The sequence below is a fragment of the Tupaia chinensis genome, unplaced genomic scaffold, assembly GCF_000334495.1.
Source record: "Tupaia chinensis unplaced genomic scaffold, TupChi_1.0 Scaffold000042_2, whole genome shotgun sequence".
In the NCBI taxonomy this organism is placed as follows: domain Eukaryota; kingdom Metazoa; phylum Chordata; class Mammalia; order Scandentia; family Tupaiidae; genus Tupaia; species Tupaia belangeri.
In genome coordinates this window covers 1,390,906-1,405,779 of record NW_006159498.1, presented here as the reverse complement: position 1 = coordinate 1,405,779, position 14,874 = coordinate 1,390,906, and the positions used below count along the sequence as shown (strand labels likewise).

The window sequence follows — 14,874 nt, the reverse complement described above, 5'->3', positions numbered from 1 at the left end:
GCACGTGCGCTCACCAGACAGACAGAGAGAGACATAGAGACAGAAAGCAAGAAATCACGCCCCATGGGGGATGGTCACGCCACAATCCCTTCTCCTCCATTCTCCTCTCGGGATCTTGGGCACTCACACACACACGCACCCAGTGTGAGTTTTAAGCCACCGGGTCTGGGACTCGAACCACGGTTTATAATGTGGGAGTCCAGCGACATAGCCATTACGCTAACTGCTGCTCTTAACACTTTGAATATATTTTCCCATTCTTTCCTTGCTCGCATTGTTTCTGATGCAAGGTCTGCTGTTAGCCTGATGGGATATCCTTTGTAGGTGACTTGATGTTTCTCTCTCACCAATCTTACTATCTTGTCTTTGTAGTTTTGGTCAATCTGGCTATAATGTATCTTGGAGAAGATCTTCTTGGGTTGATTCTATTTGGGGTCCTTTGTATTTCTTGGGACTGGATCTTTTAGTGCCTCTCTAGGTTTGGAAAGTTTTCTTGCAGAATTTCATGGAGTAGATTACTAATGCCCTTATGAATCTCTTCACCTTTTGGAATACCAATTATCCAGATGTTTGGACATTTGATGGTATCTAGTATTTCTCATGTATTATTCTCATTTTGGGGGCCATTTTCTCAGTCTTCGTGGTGGATTTTTCTAGGCCAGCAATTTTCTCTTCTACGTCTCAGATTTTATTTTCTTTATGATCTAGTTTGCTTTTAATATTTTCAAGGGAGATTTTTGACTTCCTGTATCATAGCCTGCATCTCTAACAGTTCCATTTGATTCTTTTGTAAAGTGTGTAATTCCTCTTTCAGATCTCAGGAGCCATGAGGAATCTTCTTCTGATGGCCTGCCTCTTCCCTCTCCTGCCGCTCAAGTTTGTGGGCTGGAGGCTGAATTGTCAATAGGAAATCTTCATTTCTCTTTTACCCTGAAATCACTAGTTCTCAGGACCCATGAGGAATCTTCTTCTGATGGCCTGCCTCTTGTCCTCCTGCCTGGGTGGGAGGAGGAGAGAGGATTATTAACAATTCAAAGGCAGGGCTGAAAACAAGAGAATACTTTACCTTAAAAAAATTTTTAAAGGAAAAATTACCAAAAACTTAGAAGACAAAAGCAGATAGACAGAGACACAGAGACAGAGATAGAAGGCTAGAGGAGCTCCCTACCACTCAAACTTGTGGGCTGGAGGCTGAATTATCAGTAGGAAATCTTCATTTCTCTTTTACCCTGTAATCACTAGTTCTCAGGAGCCATGAGGAATCCACATTGACTTTTCTTACTTGAGAAACAAATAGCTTTGACTAGGACCAGCAGATGGCGTAATGGCTACGTCACTGGACTCCCACTTAGTCAACTGTAGTTTGGCCCTCTGGTCACGCTGTCCGCTTCCTGTTGAATGCAGGCGCAGGTTCAGAAGACCAAAGACCTGCTCAATAACGTGGCCTCTGACGAAGCTAATTTAGAAGCCAAAATTGAGAAGAGAAAGCTAGAACTGGAAAGAAACCGGAAGCGGCTGCAGACTCTGCAGAGCGTCAGGTAGGTGCGAGTGCCAGGTGCCATGGAGTCCGGGAGAGATGGCTCCGGAAGGTGGCAGGGCCCGAGCGAGGCCGAGTGTGGCAGGAGCAGGACTGGCTGTCCGCAGCGGAAGGACACCGGGCTGGTGGGCTCCCGGCGTGCATGTGCTCCTGGCCTGCCGCAGCGTGGAGCCCGTCTTCACTGCCCTCCGTGTGTGTTGGCCGGGCGCCCCAGCTGCCCTGCGAGCTTCTGTAGCCTCTGGAATGCAGGCATTCGGTCCGGTCTGGAAGGCGGTCTCCCGAGGTCGAGCCTCGGGGAGGTGGAGACACACAGGCTCCCATTTCAGTCTGAGTGACTCTTAGGCTTGATGATTCCTCACTGGTCACAAATTCATCTGACTCCGCGCATGGAAATACATCCCCAGGGAATACAGGTGCTAATAGTGACACGCGGCCTTCTGCACCACTGGGCCTTTGCAGTGTGTCCTCACATTTCCCCTCCCTCTCGCCCTGTCTCTTTCCCCTGTCTCTCCCTCCCTCTCATCCTCTCCTCTCTTCTCTCTCTGTCTCTTCCATTCTCTCTCTCTCTGCCCCTCTTTTTGTCTTTCCCCGCTCCTCTGTGCTGCTCTTTCTCCTCTGTTTGTCTTTCCCCCGCCTTGGCCAGCTCTGGCATCTGCTCTGAATGTATTCTGCCTTTTTTGGCGGCTGGCTCCTGGCCCGCACCCTGGCTCCTGTTCTGGGTTTGTGGAGAGGCAGCAGCAGGCTTCTTCCACCCAGGGCAAAGCTGTGCTCCTGCCTCTTCTGAAATCATGCCACCAGTTAGACTGACCTCATGGACACATTCTGCCTTCAAAGCATAAGTTATTTTTTGTTAAGCTCCAAATCATGTTTTTTGTTTTTTGGGTTTTTTTATGGTAGATTTTTGCTATAGGGCACATGTACTTGCTGGAGAGTGACAGACAGCAAGGAAGAAATCACCTCCCCGGGGGATGGCCACGCTGCATTTCCTTCCCCTCCATTCTCCTCTTGGTGTCTTGGGCATACACGCACATGCACCCAGTATGAGTTTAAGCCAGCGGGTCCAGGACTCGAATGCAGTCAATTACATGGGAGTCCGGCAACATAACTATTATGCCATCCGCTGGTCCCAAGCTCCAAATTCTTTTAATAGAGGAGTTTGTTTGGTTCTAGTCTAAAAGCTTATAAATTACCTTTTTGCTTATGTTTTATATTTTTTAAGCAGTTTTCCCTTTAAGATCAATAATAAGAAAGAAAAACAAGTTTAGCGAACCAGTGTGTGTGGGTGTATCAGTTTGCTAAAGTACATAGGCACTGACTAGAGAGAGGGAGTGAGAAAGCAGCCCCAAGGGATGGGCCTGTGGAATCCCTTCTCCTCCATTCTCCTTTTGGGATTCTGGGCATGCACACACATGTGCCTGGCATGTTTTTCAAGCCACCAAGTCCAGGACATGATCTATGCCTTTGGCCATCATGCTGCCAGCTGGATCATGTGTTTACATGTTTTATTGTCTAGCAGGGCTGGCCCGTAGCCTATGGGTTAAGGGAGCTGGATACATGTGGGCCAACTGAGGCTTAAATCATGGCCCCAGCGGCTCGAAAAACACGCTGAGCCCATGTGTGTGTGTGTGCCCCAGATCCTGACAGGCTGGAGAAATAGAAGAAAAGGGATTATGACTGACCATGCCCCATCGGGGATGCTTTCTCTCTCTCTCTCTCTCTCTCTCTCTCTCTCTCTCTCTCTTTCTCTCTCTCCCCTCCCCCCCACAAGCAGATAAGTCCTCTGACAATTAAAAAGATTTTGAAAGATGTGTACGATCTATTATTTAACTTTCAAGATCTATGGTATATTGAAGTGAAAAAATGAAAGAGACGACAGGCTTCATTTATGGCAATATATTTACCTTTTGTCAAAACCCCAAACACCCATTGCTGGCCCAGTTGCGGTGACACAGGTGGTAGGCACTGTCACACGAGGTGGAGTTACGTGACTGCCCACGTCCTGACCGACCCAAGCAGGTCAGGTGCAGTGGCACGCTCCTGTAACCCCAGCTAGCTGGGAGGCTGGGGCGGGCGGGCTCTGCATGGAGACCTGTATCTCCTTCTCCCTCTTCTTCCTCTCCTTCCCAACGTTAAAGAAATGTATTTCTGTCTCTTTCTGTTGGTAGGAAAGTCTAGAGGATGTATATCAAATATTAAGTGCTTATACCTAGTGATGGGATTATGAATAATTTTTATATCAGTCTTCATATTTTAAGAATTATTTCAAGTTTTATGAAGAACACTTTTTTTTTCAATTAGCAATAACCGCGCCTCGGATAAATCTCATTGGCTACGATACTGCCACTGCGCAAAGCTAGAACACATCATATCTATGATTGCAGAGGAGTAGTCTGGGCCGACTCTAGCCTGGTAGATACAGCAGCCAGGTCCTACATGGCCGACCACACAGTTTGAGTCCCAGACCAGCAGCTTGAGAAACACAAAACATTTTGTGCCTGGGAACACAAATCCCCAGAGGGGCAACGGAGGAGAAAGGGTCACGGCCTGGCGGTTCCCCATGGCGGACGCTTTCTGCTCCCCTCTTGTTCTCTCCAGCAAGAGCACGTTCCCTCTGGCAAAAAGAAAAGTGGGGGGTGGGTATGATGATGTGAAGGGAGGGGGAAAGGAAGCCTGAGTGCCACTTTCAGGTGACTGTACATGGACTCACCTTTCTCCTCTTCCGTCCCTGTAGGCCAGCCTTTATGGACGAGTACGAGAAGATCGAGGAAGAACTCCAAAAACAGTACGACGTTTACCTGGAGAAGTTCCGAAACCTGGCCTACCTGGAGCAGCAGCTCGAGGACCATCATCGGATGGAGCAGGAGAGGTTTGAGGTGAGAGCTGGCTGCAGGCTGTTCCTCCGGGCGTGGTGGCTTGTCACGCCATAAGTGCCACGGTGGGAAAAGTATCAGCGTTTTCTCTCCCGCGCCAGTCTGAGGATTGCCCCTGTGAGGCTTCTGCTTTGCTGGCAAGGCAGCCTGGGCTCCGGGGCTGTCAGATCTTTGATGTTGTGTTTCACTGGGGTTTGGTCAGTGAGGAGTACAGGCAGGGCCAACCTGTGACCTGTGACCTGTGCCCCAGACTCTGCGCTTAGGAGCACCCATGCTTGTGTTCATGCCCTCTTCTGTCACAGCCTTGAAATCCGTAATGATTTCGGAAGAGAGTCAGGGGCCTGGCCTCTGTCCGGCCACAGATCCCACGTGGGGGCGTTGCCGAGCTACCCTGTCTGGAGGTGGGCCCCAGGCAGAGCCTGGGCCAAGGGTCTAGGATGCTGACCACCCCTTCCCAGTGTGTCCTGGCCCCTACGCACAGCAGTGGGCATAGCGCGGTACTCTTGAACAGGCAGAGGTCTTATGGATTGGATTCGACTGACCACAAGTGGGAAGGGCCTAACAGGATTAAAGGGCAGGTCAATTGAGTTACTGAGGAAGAACTTAAAAATACAACAAGAAAGACGATTGTTGGGTTTACATAAAAGGGTTCCAGTACTGTCAGCCCGTGTATGGAGCACTGTCCTGGGGAGAAGCTGAGCTCTCTACCAGGACTGGATGGCGCTGACCTTGGACCAGGTGAACCATCGGGTCAGTTAGTAACCCATGCTGAGAGAATGGTTGGTTGACAGGTTGGCCGTTAAACTTACCGTTCCCAAAGACAGTTGTGAGGAAAAGCAAGTCTTTTTTTTTTTTTTGGAGAGATTTTTACTATAGGGCGCGTACGCTCACCAGACAGACAGAGAGAGACATAGAGACAGAAAGCGAGAAATCACCCCCCGGGGGGATGGTCATGCCACAATCCCTTCTCCTCCATTCTCCTCTCGGGATCTTGGGCATGCACACACACGCACCCAGCGTTAGTTTTAAGCCACCGGGTCCAGGACGCAAACCGCGGTCGACTACGTGTGAGTCAAGCGACATAGCCATTACACTAACTGCTGGTTCCCAGGAAAAGAAAGTCTTAAAGGTGCGCTTCCCCAGAGCCATGACAGACGCACTTGACAAAGGAGGTCTTAGTTCCATAAGCTGTGACTGGTTTCCAGTGGTCTCCGGTCACCATCGATGTAGGTACTAAACACAAGGATATCGATCTAGCCTCAGGGATGGTTGACCATCAGGATAATTCCTCTGGAGCAGAAGCAATTATCAAGGATTATTCATACCTAATATGTGTAGGATAAGCCATCAGCTTCAGTAAGATTTTTCTGTGTCAGTTATAGAGCATGTGAAAAAAATATTGTTCTAAAGAAAAAAGAGAATATTTATTGGAAATGTCTTGGTCATCTCCTGGAGAAATCTTAACTCACTCCAAAGAAAGATAGAGGCTTGCACTGCAGAGTGCTGGTGAATTTCCAAGGAAGATGCCACTCCTGATACCATGCTGCCACCGAGCACTGGTCTGCAGTGCCAGTTGGCAACATGTTTACCTAGGCTCGCTATTCAGGTGCAGAAAGAGGAAGGCCGGAGACACCTGTATCTGATCCCGTACTCTTCGGGACTCCAGGAACCGGTTCTTCCCCACGAGAAATACATTTACTTTTTAAGCAAAGTCTGTCCTGCTGGACTCTTCACCCCAGAGCTAGACCGTCTTCAGACTGGAGATTTTGTTTCTGTAAGCAGTCCTGGGGGCAATCTTGAAATCTTCAAGTTTCAAGAATTAAAGGGAAAAAAAAAAAAGATCTCTGTTGTCTGCTAGAACAGGCTTCATACAAGTGGTTAAAATATTGAATTGTACTTCAACTAATATATCCAGGTTCAGGAAAGGGAGCTGATATTTTCAGTACAACAGAGGAAGATATAATTTAGAGAAACCAGTTGGAGAAATTAGAATTTGAAGATAAAAGATTAATGTTCCAGAGCGGCACCGAATGAACGACCACCAAAGCCAGATGAAGGTTAAAGGGAGTCTTTATTAGCTGGCCAGCGACTACAGCCTGAGGCTCGGGGCTGAGAGTCCGGACTCAGCCCCAGCCCAAGCCTGGGGTAGCCTCTCACAGGGGCCGGTTGCCAGGTGTGCAGGATTCCCCTGTGAGGCAGTTACAGAAGCCGGGTCAGGCAGGTTAATGATTTCTGAGGGGCGTGGGGTTTCCACGCAGGCAGTTCCACTGCTAAACCAAGGGGTCTCGGGCTGGTTGGCAAAGACAGTGGCAGGTACGGGGTGGCGTCCTGGATGCGGTTTTCTGTGTGGCTAGCACGAGCTGTTTTCTCATGGGAAGAGCAAGCAGGAATATAGAAGCAGGCAGCCATGTTAGGGGAAGGGTACAAAATGGACGAACGTTTGCTCATGTGCAAAATCTAATGCGCGACCTTCCGCACTTAACTGTTGAGTTTGTGCCCTCAGTGCTTACTTATGAATGGAATTGCAGACAAGGACATATCTCAGCAGCTCTTCTTTCTGAATTTTTTAAAAGAAATTTGACAAATTTGGGGCCAGCGGGTGGTGGTTAAGGTGCTGGATTGCCATAGGGCTGACTGAGGTTTGAGTTCCTGACCTGGCGGCTTGCTTTTTCTCTCTCTCTAGTGAGCACAGGTGCTCTATAGAAAATTTAAAAATAACTGAGACCATCAGTTAGTGTAATGGCTATGTCGCTGAACTCCCATGTAGTCGACTGTGGTTCAAGTCCTGGACCTGGTGGCTTAAACTCACACCAGGCGCATGCGCGTGTGTGTCCAGGATCTAAGAGGAGAATGGAGGAGAAGAGATTGCAGTGTGGCCATCCCCCTAGGGGGGCGATTTTCTCACTTTCTGTCTCTCTGTCTTTCTGGTGAGCGCACACACACTATAGCAAAAACCTCTCCCCCCCCCAAAAAAAGAAAAGAAAACGATCATTTATGTCCTTGTTATTAATATTAAAACATGGAATGGTATAGCTTATTAAGTCATCCACACATTTCTATATGTTTACATCGCATTGATGCAGAATAGAGTAAAATTACACATAAGTACTTTTTTTAAGAATTTTTTTTGGGGGGCCGGCAGATGGCATGGTGGTTAGAGGGTGCTAAATTCCCATATGGCCAACCACGGTTCAAGTCTTGGACCTGGCAGCTTGCTTTCTCCCTTTCTCTCTCTCTCTCTCTCTCTCTCTGATCAAATTAAAAAATAATAATGGCTATTGAAATTAAATAATTAGTTCTTTAAAAAAAAAAAAAAGATTTTTTTAGCCTTAAGGTGTGTGCCAGAGACAGACAGACAGACAGAGAGACAGTGAGAGGGAAAGTAATAAATCACTCCCTAGGGAGGATGGCCGTGCTACAGTCCTTTCTATTCCATTCTTCTCCCAGGATTTTGGGCACCTACACACATGTCTGGTGTGATTTTTAAGCTACCGGGTCCAGGACCTGAACTATGGGAGTCCAGTGATGTAACCACTACACCATCTGCTGGCCCCTATATTTAAGTACTGTAATAAAAGAAAAAGATGAGACCAGCAGTTGGTGTAATGGCTATATAACTAGACTCCCATGTAGTCGACTGTGGTTCGAGTCCCGGACCCGGTGGTGCCTGATAGCAAAAACCTCTCCAAAAGAAAAAGAAAAGAAAGAAGAAAATTTGTAGTGATCTCTGAGTGCATTTTATTCTGCGCTGATTGCTGCAGATTCTGTCGCTGCTTCTGAGTGCTGATCTCAAAGCCTGTCTGCCCCGTTTTCTTGCAGGTTTGCAAGCCCAGCTACTGGGTCCCCCACATGAGCTCTTCAGAGACTGCTTTCTGGCAGAATGGTGGTGGGTTGGTGGGTTGGTTGACTGTGGGAGGTTCTGTGTGGTCCAGAACCTACCTGGTGAACTAACAGGTTCCTCTCACCCTAGAGGTAAGGCCACTTAGGAGAGAAGATTTCCGAGTTGAGGAATGTGGGATTCAGAACAAAGGAAAACAGACAAAGTTGCAGTCACCGTTTTTTGTAGGGAGAGAGTGTGCATGTATGTGCAGGAGAGAGACAACTCTTGAGCAGGCCCTGCCGTCTTGCAGCCCAGCCTTCCTGTCAGCTAGGAGCACAGGTGTGCACAGTGGTGCCTGGCGTGTCTCGGTTGGGGTGAGAACCAAACGCGGGCCTCCCGTGTGGTCTCGGCATTGGGGAAGCAGTGCTCTTCTGCTCGTGGCTAGGCATGATCGCTTTTGAATCGGTCTTTTCCCTTAGGGATGTTTCTGCTTAACCCGAGAACAGCCATGTTCTGTGTTCATGGTGAAACTGGTCTGCAGTCTCCCTTTGTCACGTCGTTCTTGACAGCTTTTGGTACGAAGGTTATGCCAGCCTTGTTACCGTCCAGGGCATTTGGATTAGGTCAGCCTGCTTGTCCTCAGGTACGCTGACCGGGAGTAACTAAGTGGTGCACATGGACACCGTTAGCTTGAGGACTGACTTGTTGCCACCCTTGCCACAGCAGAGGCAGGTCATGGCGGAGTAGGGGATAGGACAGGCATGTTCTAAGGGCAGCGAGAGAGCTGGAGTCTAGAACATTTTCAACATTAGGTACTTGGGAAAGATCAGTAAGTGGTCAGAAAATGAACTGACCATTTGGGCGTCATCTGGGGCCACCTCTGAGTTCAGGGCATGTGCCCAGGATGGCCGCTAGGGTGGTGCGTAGGTGGCCACTCTGCTGCTGGGAGCCCCTCTACCCCCACTTCCTTCTTTTTCTCCTACACTCGTTTGTGTTCTCTGTGCCTGTCGTGCTTCCTACCAAAACGCCGCATGCCTAAAACACGAGGCTTTCTTTTCAGTGTGTGGAACAACCACTGCACTTGGAAACAGGCGTCCTTCCATTCTCTCTGGACAAGAGTCAGGCCCACTTCAGTAACCTGACTACTTCCTAGGGTATTGCCTCACCCTAGGAATTAAGACTAAGACCCCCCCACCCCCGCCCTGCCCCTGCCCCTGCCCCTGCCCCTGCCCCTGCGAAGGCAGGGCAGGGCAGAACGATGAAATGCACGCTTGCTTTCCATGGCGAGAGGCCTGCAGCAGTCCTAGTCTGTCCGCGGTAGGCGTCGATTGCCCCTGCAGTTCTGTTCAGGTAGTGAAGTGTGGGCCGAGGGGCCTGGATGGGGCCGCTCCTTCCCCTTCCTGCGGTCCAGGGGTCTGCGGTTCTGTCTCAGACTTGGCAGCGTGCACGAGGGTAAAGGAGGACAAAGCAGTTGGCAGGGGTCACCTCTGCTGAATCTGGGCTTTCCCCTTCCACAGGAAGCAGAAAACACCCTCCGGCTGATGCAGAACAAGCTGAAGGAGGAAGAAAAGCGACTGCTCAAGAGTGGAGGTGAGGCTCTCCTTCTTTAGACAGAGGAGTTTATTCTAGACTAGCATTTCAGTCTTGAAAGTATTTATGTATTTATATATTTTTAACATTTAAATTTATTTCAGTAATTTTTTTATGTACTGTGGTAAGAACACTTAACATAAGATCTCCCGGGTAAAATTTTAAACGCATAATATGTTGCTGTTACTACAGGTACGGAAATACTTCCAAGGGCAGTTTTCTCCGAACTTTTACATTAGGAACCATTGAAATTCATGCAAGAGACTGGTATAAATGACTTAGCCCTGAAAGCACATTTGTTTCTTTTGTCAGTTAAAACAGTGTCCCCCAATCAAGTGACCCCGTCAGCTTGAATTGTATGTAACACGTCAGAGGAGACTCGCACGCAGGGTCTGCAGGGTCTAGGCCCGGGGCTGTGGGAAGCGACCTTGGCGCACAGTGCGGGTGAAGGGGCTGCTTCTGTTGTGACAGTCCTGTGCATGTGCCCCGGTGTGTCGTGCAGAGCCCAGCATTGCTCGGCAAGGCTCTCACCTTTGGGCAGTGGCTCATGCAAGGCCCCGGTTCTGGGAAGGCATGCCCCCAGCTGTTGGCGCCGGCCCAACTGGGAGCAGCGCTCGCCTCCCACCCAGGAGGCTTCCCCGCACAGTGCCATCTCTGCACGCCAGGGCTCTCTCCATCAGGAGTGCTCCTCTCGGGCTGAGGACAGCGAGCCTGGCACGTGTGCACGCTCGCACGCTCCTCTCTCTCCATCAGGGGTGCTCCTCTCGGGCTGAGGACAGCGAGCCTGGCACGTGTGCACGCTCGCACGCTCCTCTCTCTCCATCAGGGGTGCTCCTCTCGGGCTGAGGACAGCGAGCCTGGCACGTGTGCACGCTCGCACGCTCCTCTCTCTCCATCAGGGGTGCTCCTCTCGGGCTGAGGACAGCGAGCCTGGCACGTGTGCACGCTCGCACGCTCCTCTCTCTCCATCAGGGGTGCTCCTCTCGGGCTGAGGACAGCGAGCCTGGCACGTGTGCACGCTCGCACGCTCCTCTCTCTCCATCAGGGGTGCTCCTCTCGGGCTGAGGACAGCGAGCCTGGCACGTGTGCACGCTCGCACGCTCCTCTCTCTCCATCAGGGGTGCTCCTCTCGGGCTGAGGACAGCGAGCCTGGCACGTGTGCACGCTCGCACGCTCCTCTCTCTCCATCAGGGGTGCTCCTCTCGGGCTGAGGACAGCGAGCCTGGCACGTGTGCACGCTCGCACGCTCCTCTCTCTCCATCAGGGGTGCTCCTCTCGGGCTGAGGACAGCGAGCCTGGCACGTGTGCACGCTCGCACGCTCCTCTCTCTCCATCAGGGGTGCTCCTCTCGGGCTGAGGACAGCGAGCCTGGCACGTGTGCACGCTCGCACGCTCCTCTCTCTCCATCAGGGGTGCTCCTCTCGGGCTGAGGACAGCGAGCCTGGCACGTGTGCACGCTCGCACGCTCCTCTCTCTCCATCAGGGGTGCTCCTCTCGGGCTGAGGACAGCGAGCCTGGCACGTGTGCACGCTCGCACGCTCCTCTCTCTCCATCAGGGGTGCTCCTCTCGGGCTGAGGACAGCGAGCCTGGCACGTGTGCACGCTCGCACGCTCCTCTCTCTCCATCAGGGGTGCTCCTCTCGGGCTGAGGACAGCGAGCCTGGCACGTGTGCACGCTCGCACGCTCCTCTCTCTCCATCAGGGGTGCTCCTCTCGGGCTGAGGACAGCGAGCCTGGCACGTGTGCACGCTCGCACGCTCCTCTCTCTCCATCAGGGGTGCTCCTCTCGGGCTGAGGACAGCGAGCCTGGCACGTGTGCACGCTCGCACGCTCCTCTCTCTCCATCAGGGGTGCTCCTCTCGGGCTGAGGACAGCGAGCCTGGCACGTGTGCACGCTCGCACGCTCCTCTCTCTCCATCAGGGGTGCTCCTCTCGGGCTGAGGACAGCGAGCCTGGCACGTGTGCACGCTCGCACGCTCCTCTCTCTCCATCAGGGGTGCTCCTCTCGGGCTGAGGACAGCGAGCCTGGCACGTGTGCACGCTCGCACGCTCCTCTCTCTCCATCAGGGGTGCTCCTCTCGGGCTGAGGACAGCGAGCCTGGCACGTGTGCACGCTCGCACGCTCCTCTCTCTCCATCAGGGGTGCTCCTCTCGGGCTGAGGACAGCGAGCCTGGCACGTGTGCACGCTCGCACGCTCCTCTCTCTCCATCAGGGGTGCTCCTCTCGGGCTGAGGACAGCGAGCCTGGCACGTGTGCACGCTCGCACGCTCCTCTCTCTCCATCAGGGGTGCTCCTCTCGGGCTGAGGACAGCGAGCCTGGCACGTGTGCACGCTCGCGCGCTCCTCTCTCTCCATCAGGGGGGCTCCTCTCGGGCTGAGGACAGCGAGCCTGGCACGTGTGCACGCTCGCACGCTCCTCTCTCTCCATCAGGGGTGCTCCTCTCGGGCTGAGGACAGCGAGCCTGGCACGTGTGCACGCTCGTGCGCTTCTCTCGCTTTCCCTTTGCGTCTCTCCTTCCGCTCCTGTTCTGTGATTCTCTTCTGAGTATCAGGAAACTCTGGAAGAAAATAGGGACTGCTGGGAAGTCCTCTAAGGGCAAGTGTAGGACGCTCGAAGGGCCTCTCTACCCAAAGCAGCACCACACCTTTTTAGTTCCAGGTCAGCCGGGAGAGCCCGAAGCAGCCCTAAGCGATAAGTCTGCGTGGAATTTTGTCCCTCACGGGAGGCCCGGCACAGGTAAGAGCCCTGGGTGGGGGCGGCACCCTGTTCTGCCCAGGCCGGAGGGTAAGACCTTTCACACCCACCGTGCTTTAGTCTTCTAAGTGCAGGCGACCTCTCAGAGGACAGGTTCTTAGAATCACGTGCAGTTTCGCTGTTTTTGAAAGCTTTTCCAGTCTAAGCCAGCGTAGTTAAGAGTAGCACGTACGTAGCTCGGGAGGACCACTTTCAGTCTGGCCCACCCTCGAGTCCCCAGCCCGCCTGTCTTTGTTCTGCTTGTGTGGGAGCCTTGCCCAGAGTGAGGCACACCTCAGCTAGTGCAGGGTCAGTTGAGACCCCAGGAAAGCAAGTCACACGTACTCTGTGACTCCCAGTGCGTGTAAGAGTTACAGCAACATTGTGTTGTACTATGAAGTGTGGGATGGAACTATGTATGCAAAAATGCACATACCTTCATTTCATCTTGTGTTTTCAAGAGAGGTTTTTGCTATAGGGCACGTGTGCTCGCCCAAGAGACAGAAAGTGAGAAATCACCTCCCAGTGTGGATGGCCACACTGCCACAATCCCTTTTCTTCTATTCTTCTCTTGGGATTTTGGGTACACACATACATGTGATGTGCCCGTTGTGAGTTTCAAGACATACATGTGATGTGCCCGTCGTGAGTTTCAAGGCTCTGGGTCTGGGACTCAAATTGCAGTCGACTACGTGGGAGTCCAACGGCGTAACCATTACACCATATGCTGGTCCCCATACCTTAATTTCAGAATATTTTCTTACTGGGTTGACCATGTGGTTAAGGGAGCTGCATCCTACATGGACAATTGCATAATTTAAATCTCAGTCCTGGAGGCTTTAAAAACATGTCAAGCGTATGTACATGTGCACCCCAGATTCTGGCCGGATGGAGAGATGGAGGAGAAGGGGCTGTAACATGACCATGCCTTATGGGGTGGGGGTACTTTCTCCAGCTCCAGCTCTGTCTGTCTCTAGCAAGTACACAGCCCCTCTGGAAAATTAAAAAACAAACAGGACCGGTAGTTAGCATAATGGCTATGTCACTGGACTCCCACGTAGTCGACCGCAGTTCAAGTCCCGGACCTGGAGGCTTAAACTCACGTTGGGCGCATGTGCGTGCATGCCCAAGATCCCAAGAGGAGAATGGAGGGGAAGGGATTGCGTCTTTGCCATCCCCTCTGGGGGGTGATTTCTCGCTTTCTATCTTTGTCTCTGTCTGGCGAGCGCACGCGCCCTATAGCAAAAACGTCTCAAAAAAAAAAAAAAAGAAAAACAAACAAACAAAAATTTAGAAGAAACTTTATTGCCAAAAAATGTTAACAATCATCTAGTGAGTTTTAATCTTTTTGTCAGTGGATGGGCTTGCTTTAATATCAAAGATTGTTGACTAATCAGCATGACAGTTGCTGAAGGTTGGGGTGGCTATCACAATTTCCTTATTTTACTTGTTGTTATTATTTTTTTTTTAAATTTGACCAGACAGAGAAAGGGAATATGAGAAAACAAGCCATCAGGTCCAGGACTTGAACCGTGGTCAGCCGTATAGGAGTCCAGCACCCTAACCACCATGCCACCTGCTGGCCCCACAATTTTTAAAAATAAGATTATAGTGAAGTTTGCTGCATCGATGAACTCTTTTCATGAGCAATTTCTCTGTAACCTGAAAATGCTGTTTGATAGCATTTTACCCACAGTAAAGCTTCGAGATTGGAGTCAGTCCTCTCAAACCCTGATGCTGTAAGTTTATGCAGTGTTCAAAATCCTTCTTATCATTTCAACTATGCCCCAGCATCTCCACGAGGAGCAGCTTCCATCTCTAGAAACCACTCTCTTGGGTCATCGGCAGTCGCTTCTCGCCCATTGGGGTTTTATCACGAGGTTGTACCGATTCAGTCACACCTTCAGGCTCTGCTTCCAATCCCGGATCTCTTGTCGGCAGCGTCTGCAGTCACTTCCTCCACTGAAGTCCTGAGCCCCAAGTCATCTGTGAGTGTTGGCCCTCACAGAACCAGCTTCCCCAAACTTCTGTTGTTAGCATTTTCACTTCTTCCTATGAGTCAGCAATGTTCTTACTGGAATCTGCTGGAGAATGGTGAATCTTTTCCAGCAAGTGATTCATTTACTTTGCCCAGATCCACCAGAGGGCTCATTGTCTATGGTAGCTATAGCCTTTTTAAAAAATGATTACTGGAGGGAACCAGCAGGTGGCATGGTGGTTAAGGCGCTGGACGCTCCCACATGGCCAACCATGGTTCCAGTCTCAGACCTGGTGGCTACCTTTTCCTCCCCCCCCACCCCGTGTGTGTGTGTGTGTGTGTGT

The 14,874-nt window shown here is 51.2% G+C and overlaps 1 protein-coding gene and 2 pseudogenes across 1 annotated transcript in view; 2 read left to right on the top strand and 1 right to left on the bottom strand.

The window, feature by feature from the left end:
• The window catches only part of IFT38 (intraflagellar transport 38), a 44,152-nt gene that overhangs the window by 16,231 nt on the left and 13,047 nt on the right, over positions 1–14,874 (top strand). The window contains 3 exon segments of the mRNA XM_027773199.1: positions 1,405–1,538; positions 4,269–4,410; positions 9,745–9,817. Of these exon segments, the coding sequence (XP_027629000.1) occupies positions 1,405–1,538; positions 4,269–4,410; positions 9,745–9,817 (349 nt within the window).
• On the bottom strand, positions 3,743–3,892 carry LOC114008415 (uncharacterized; annotated as a pseudogene).
• LOC114008410 (cytochrome b5 reductase 4 pseudogene) lies at positions 5,125–6,441 on the top strand (annotated as a pseudogene).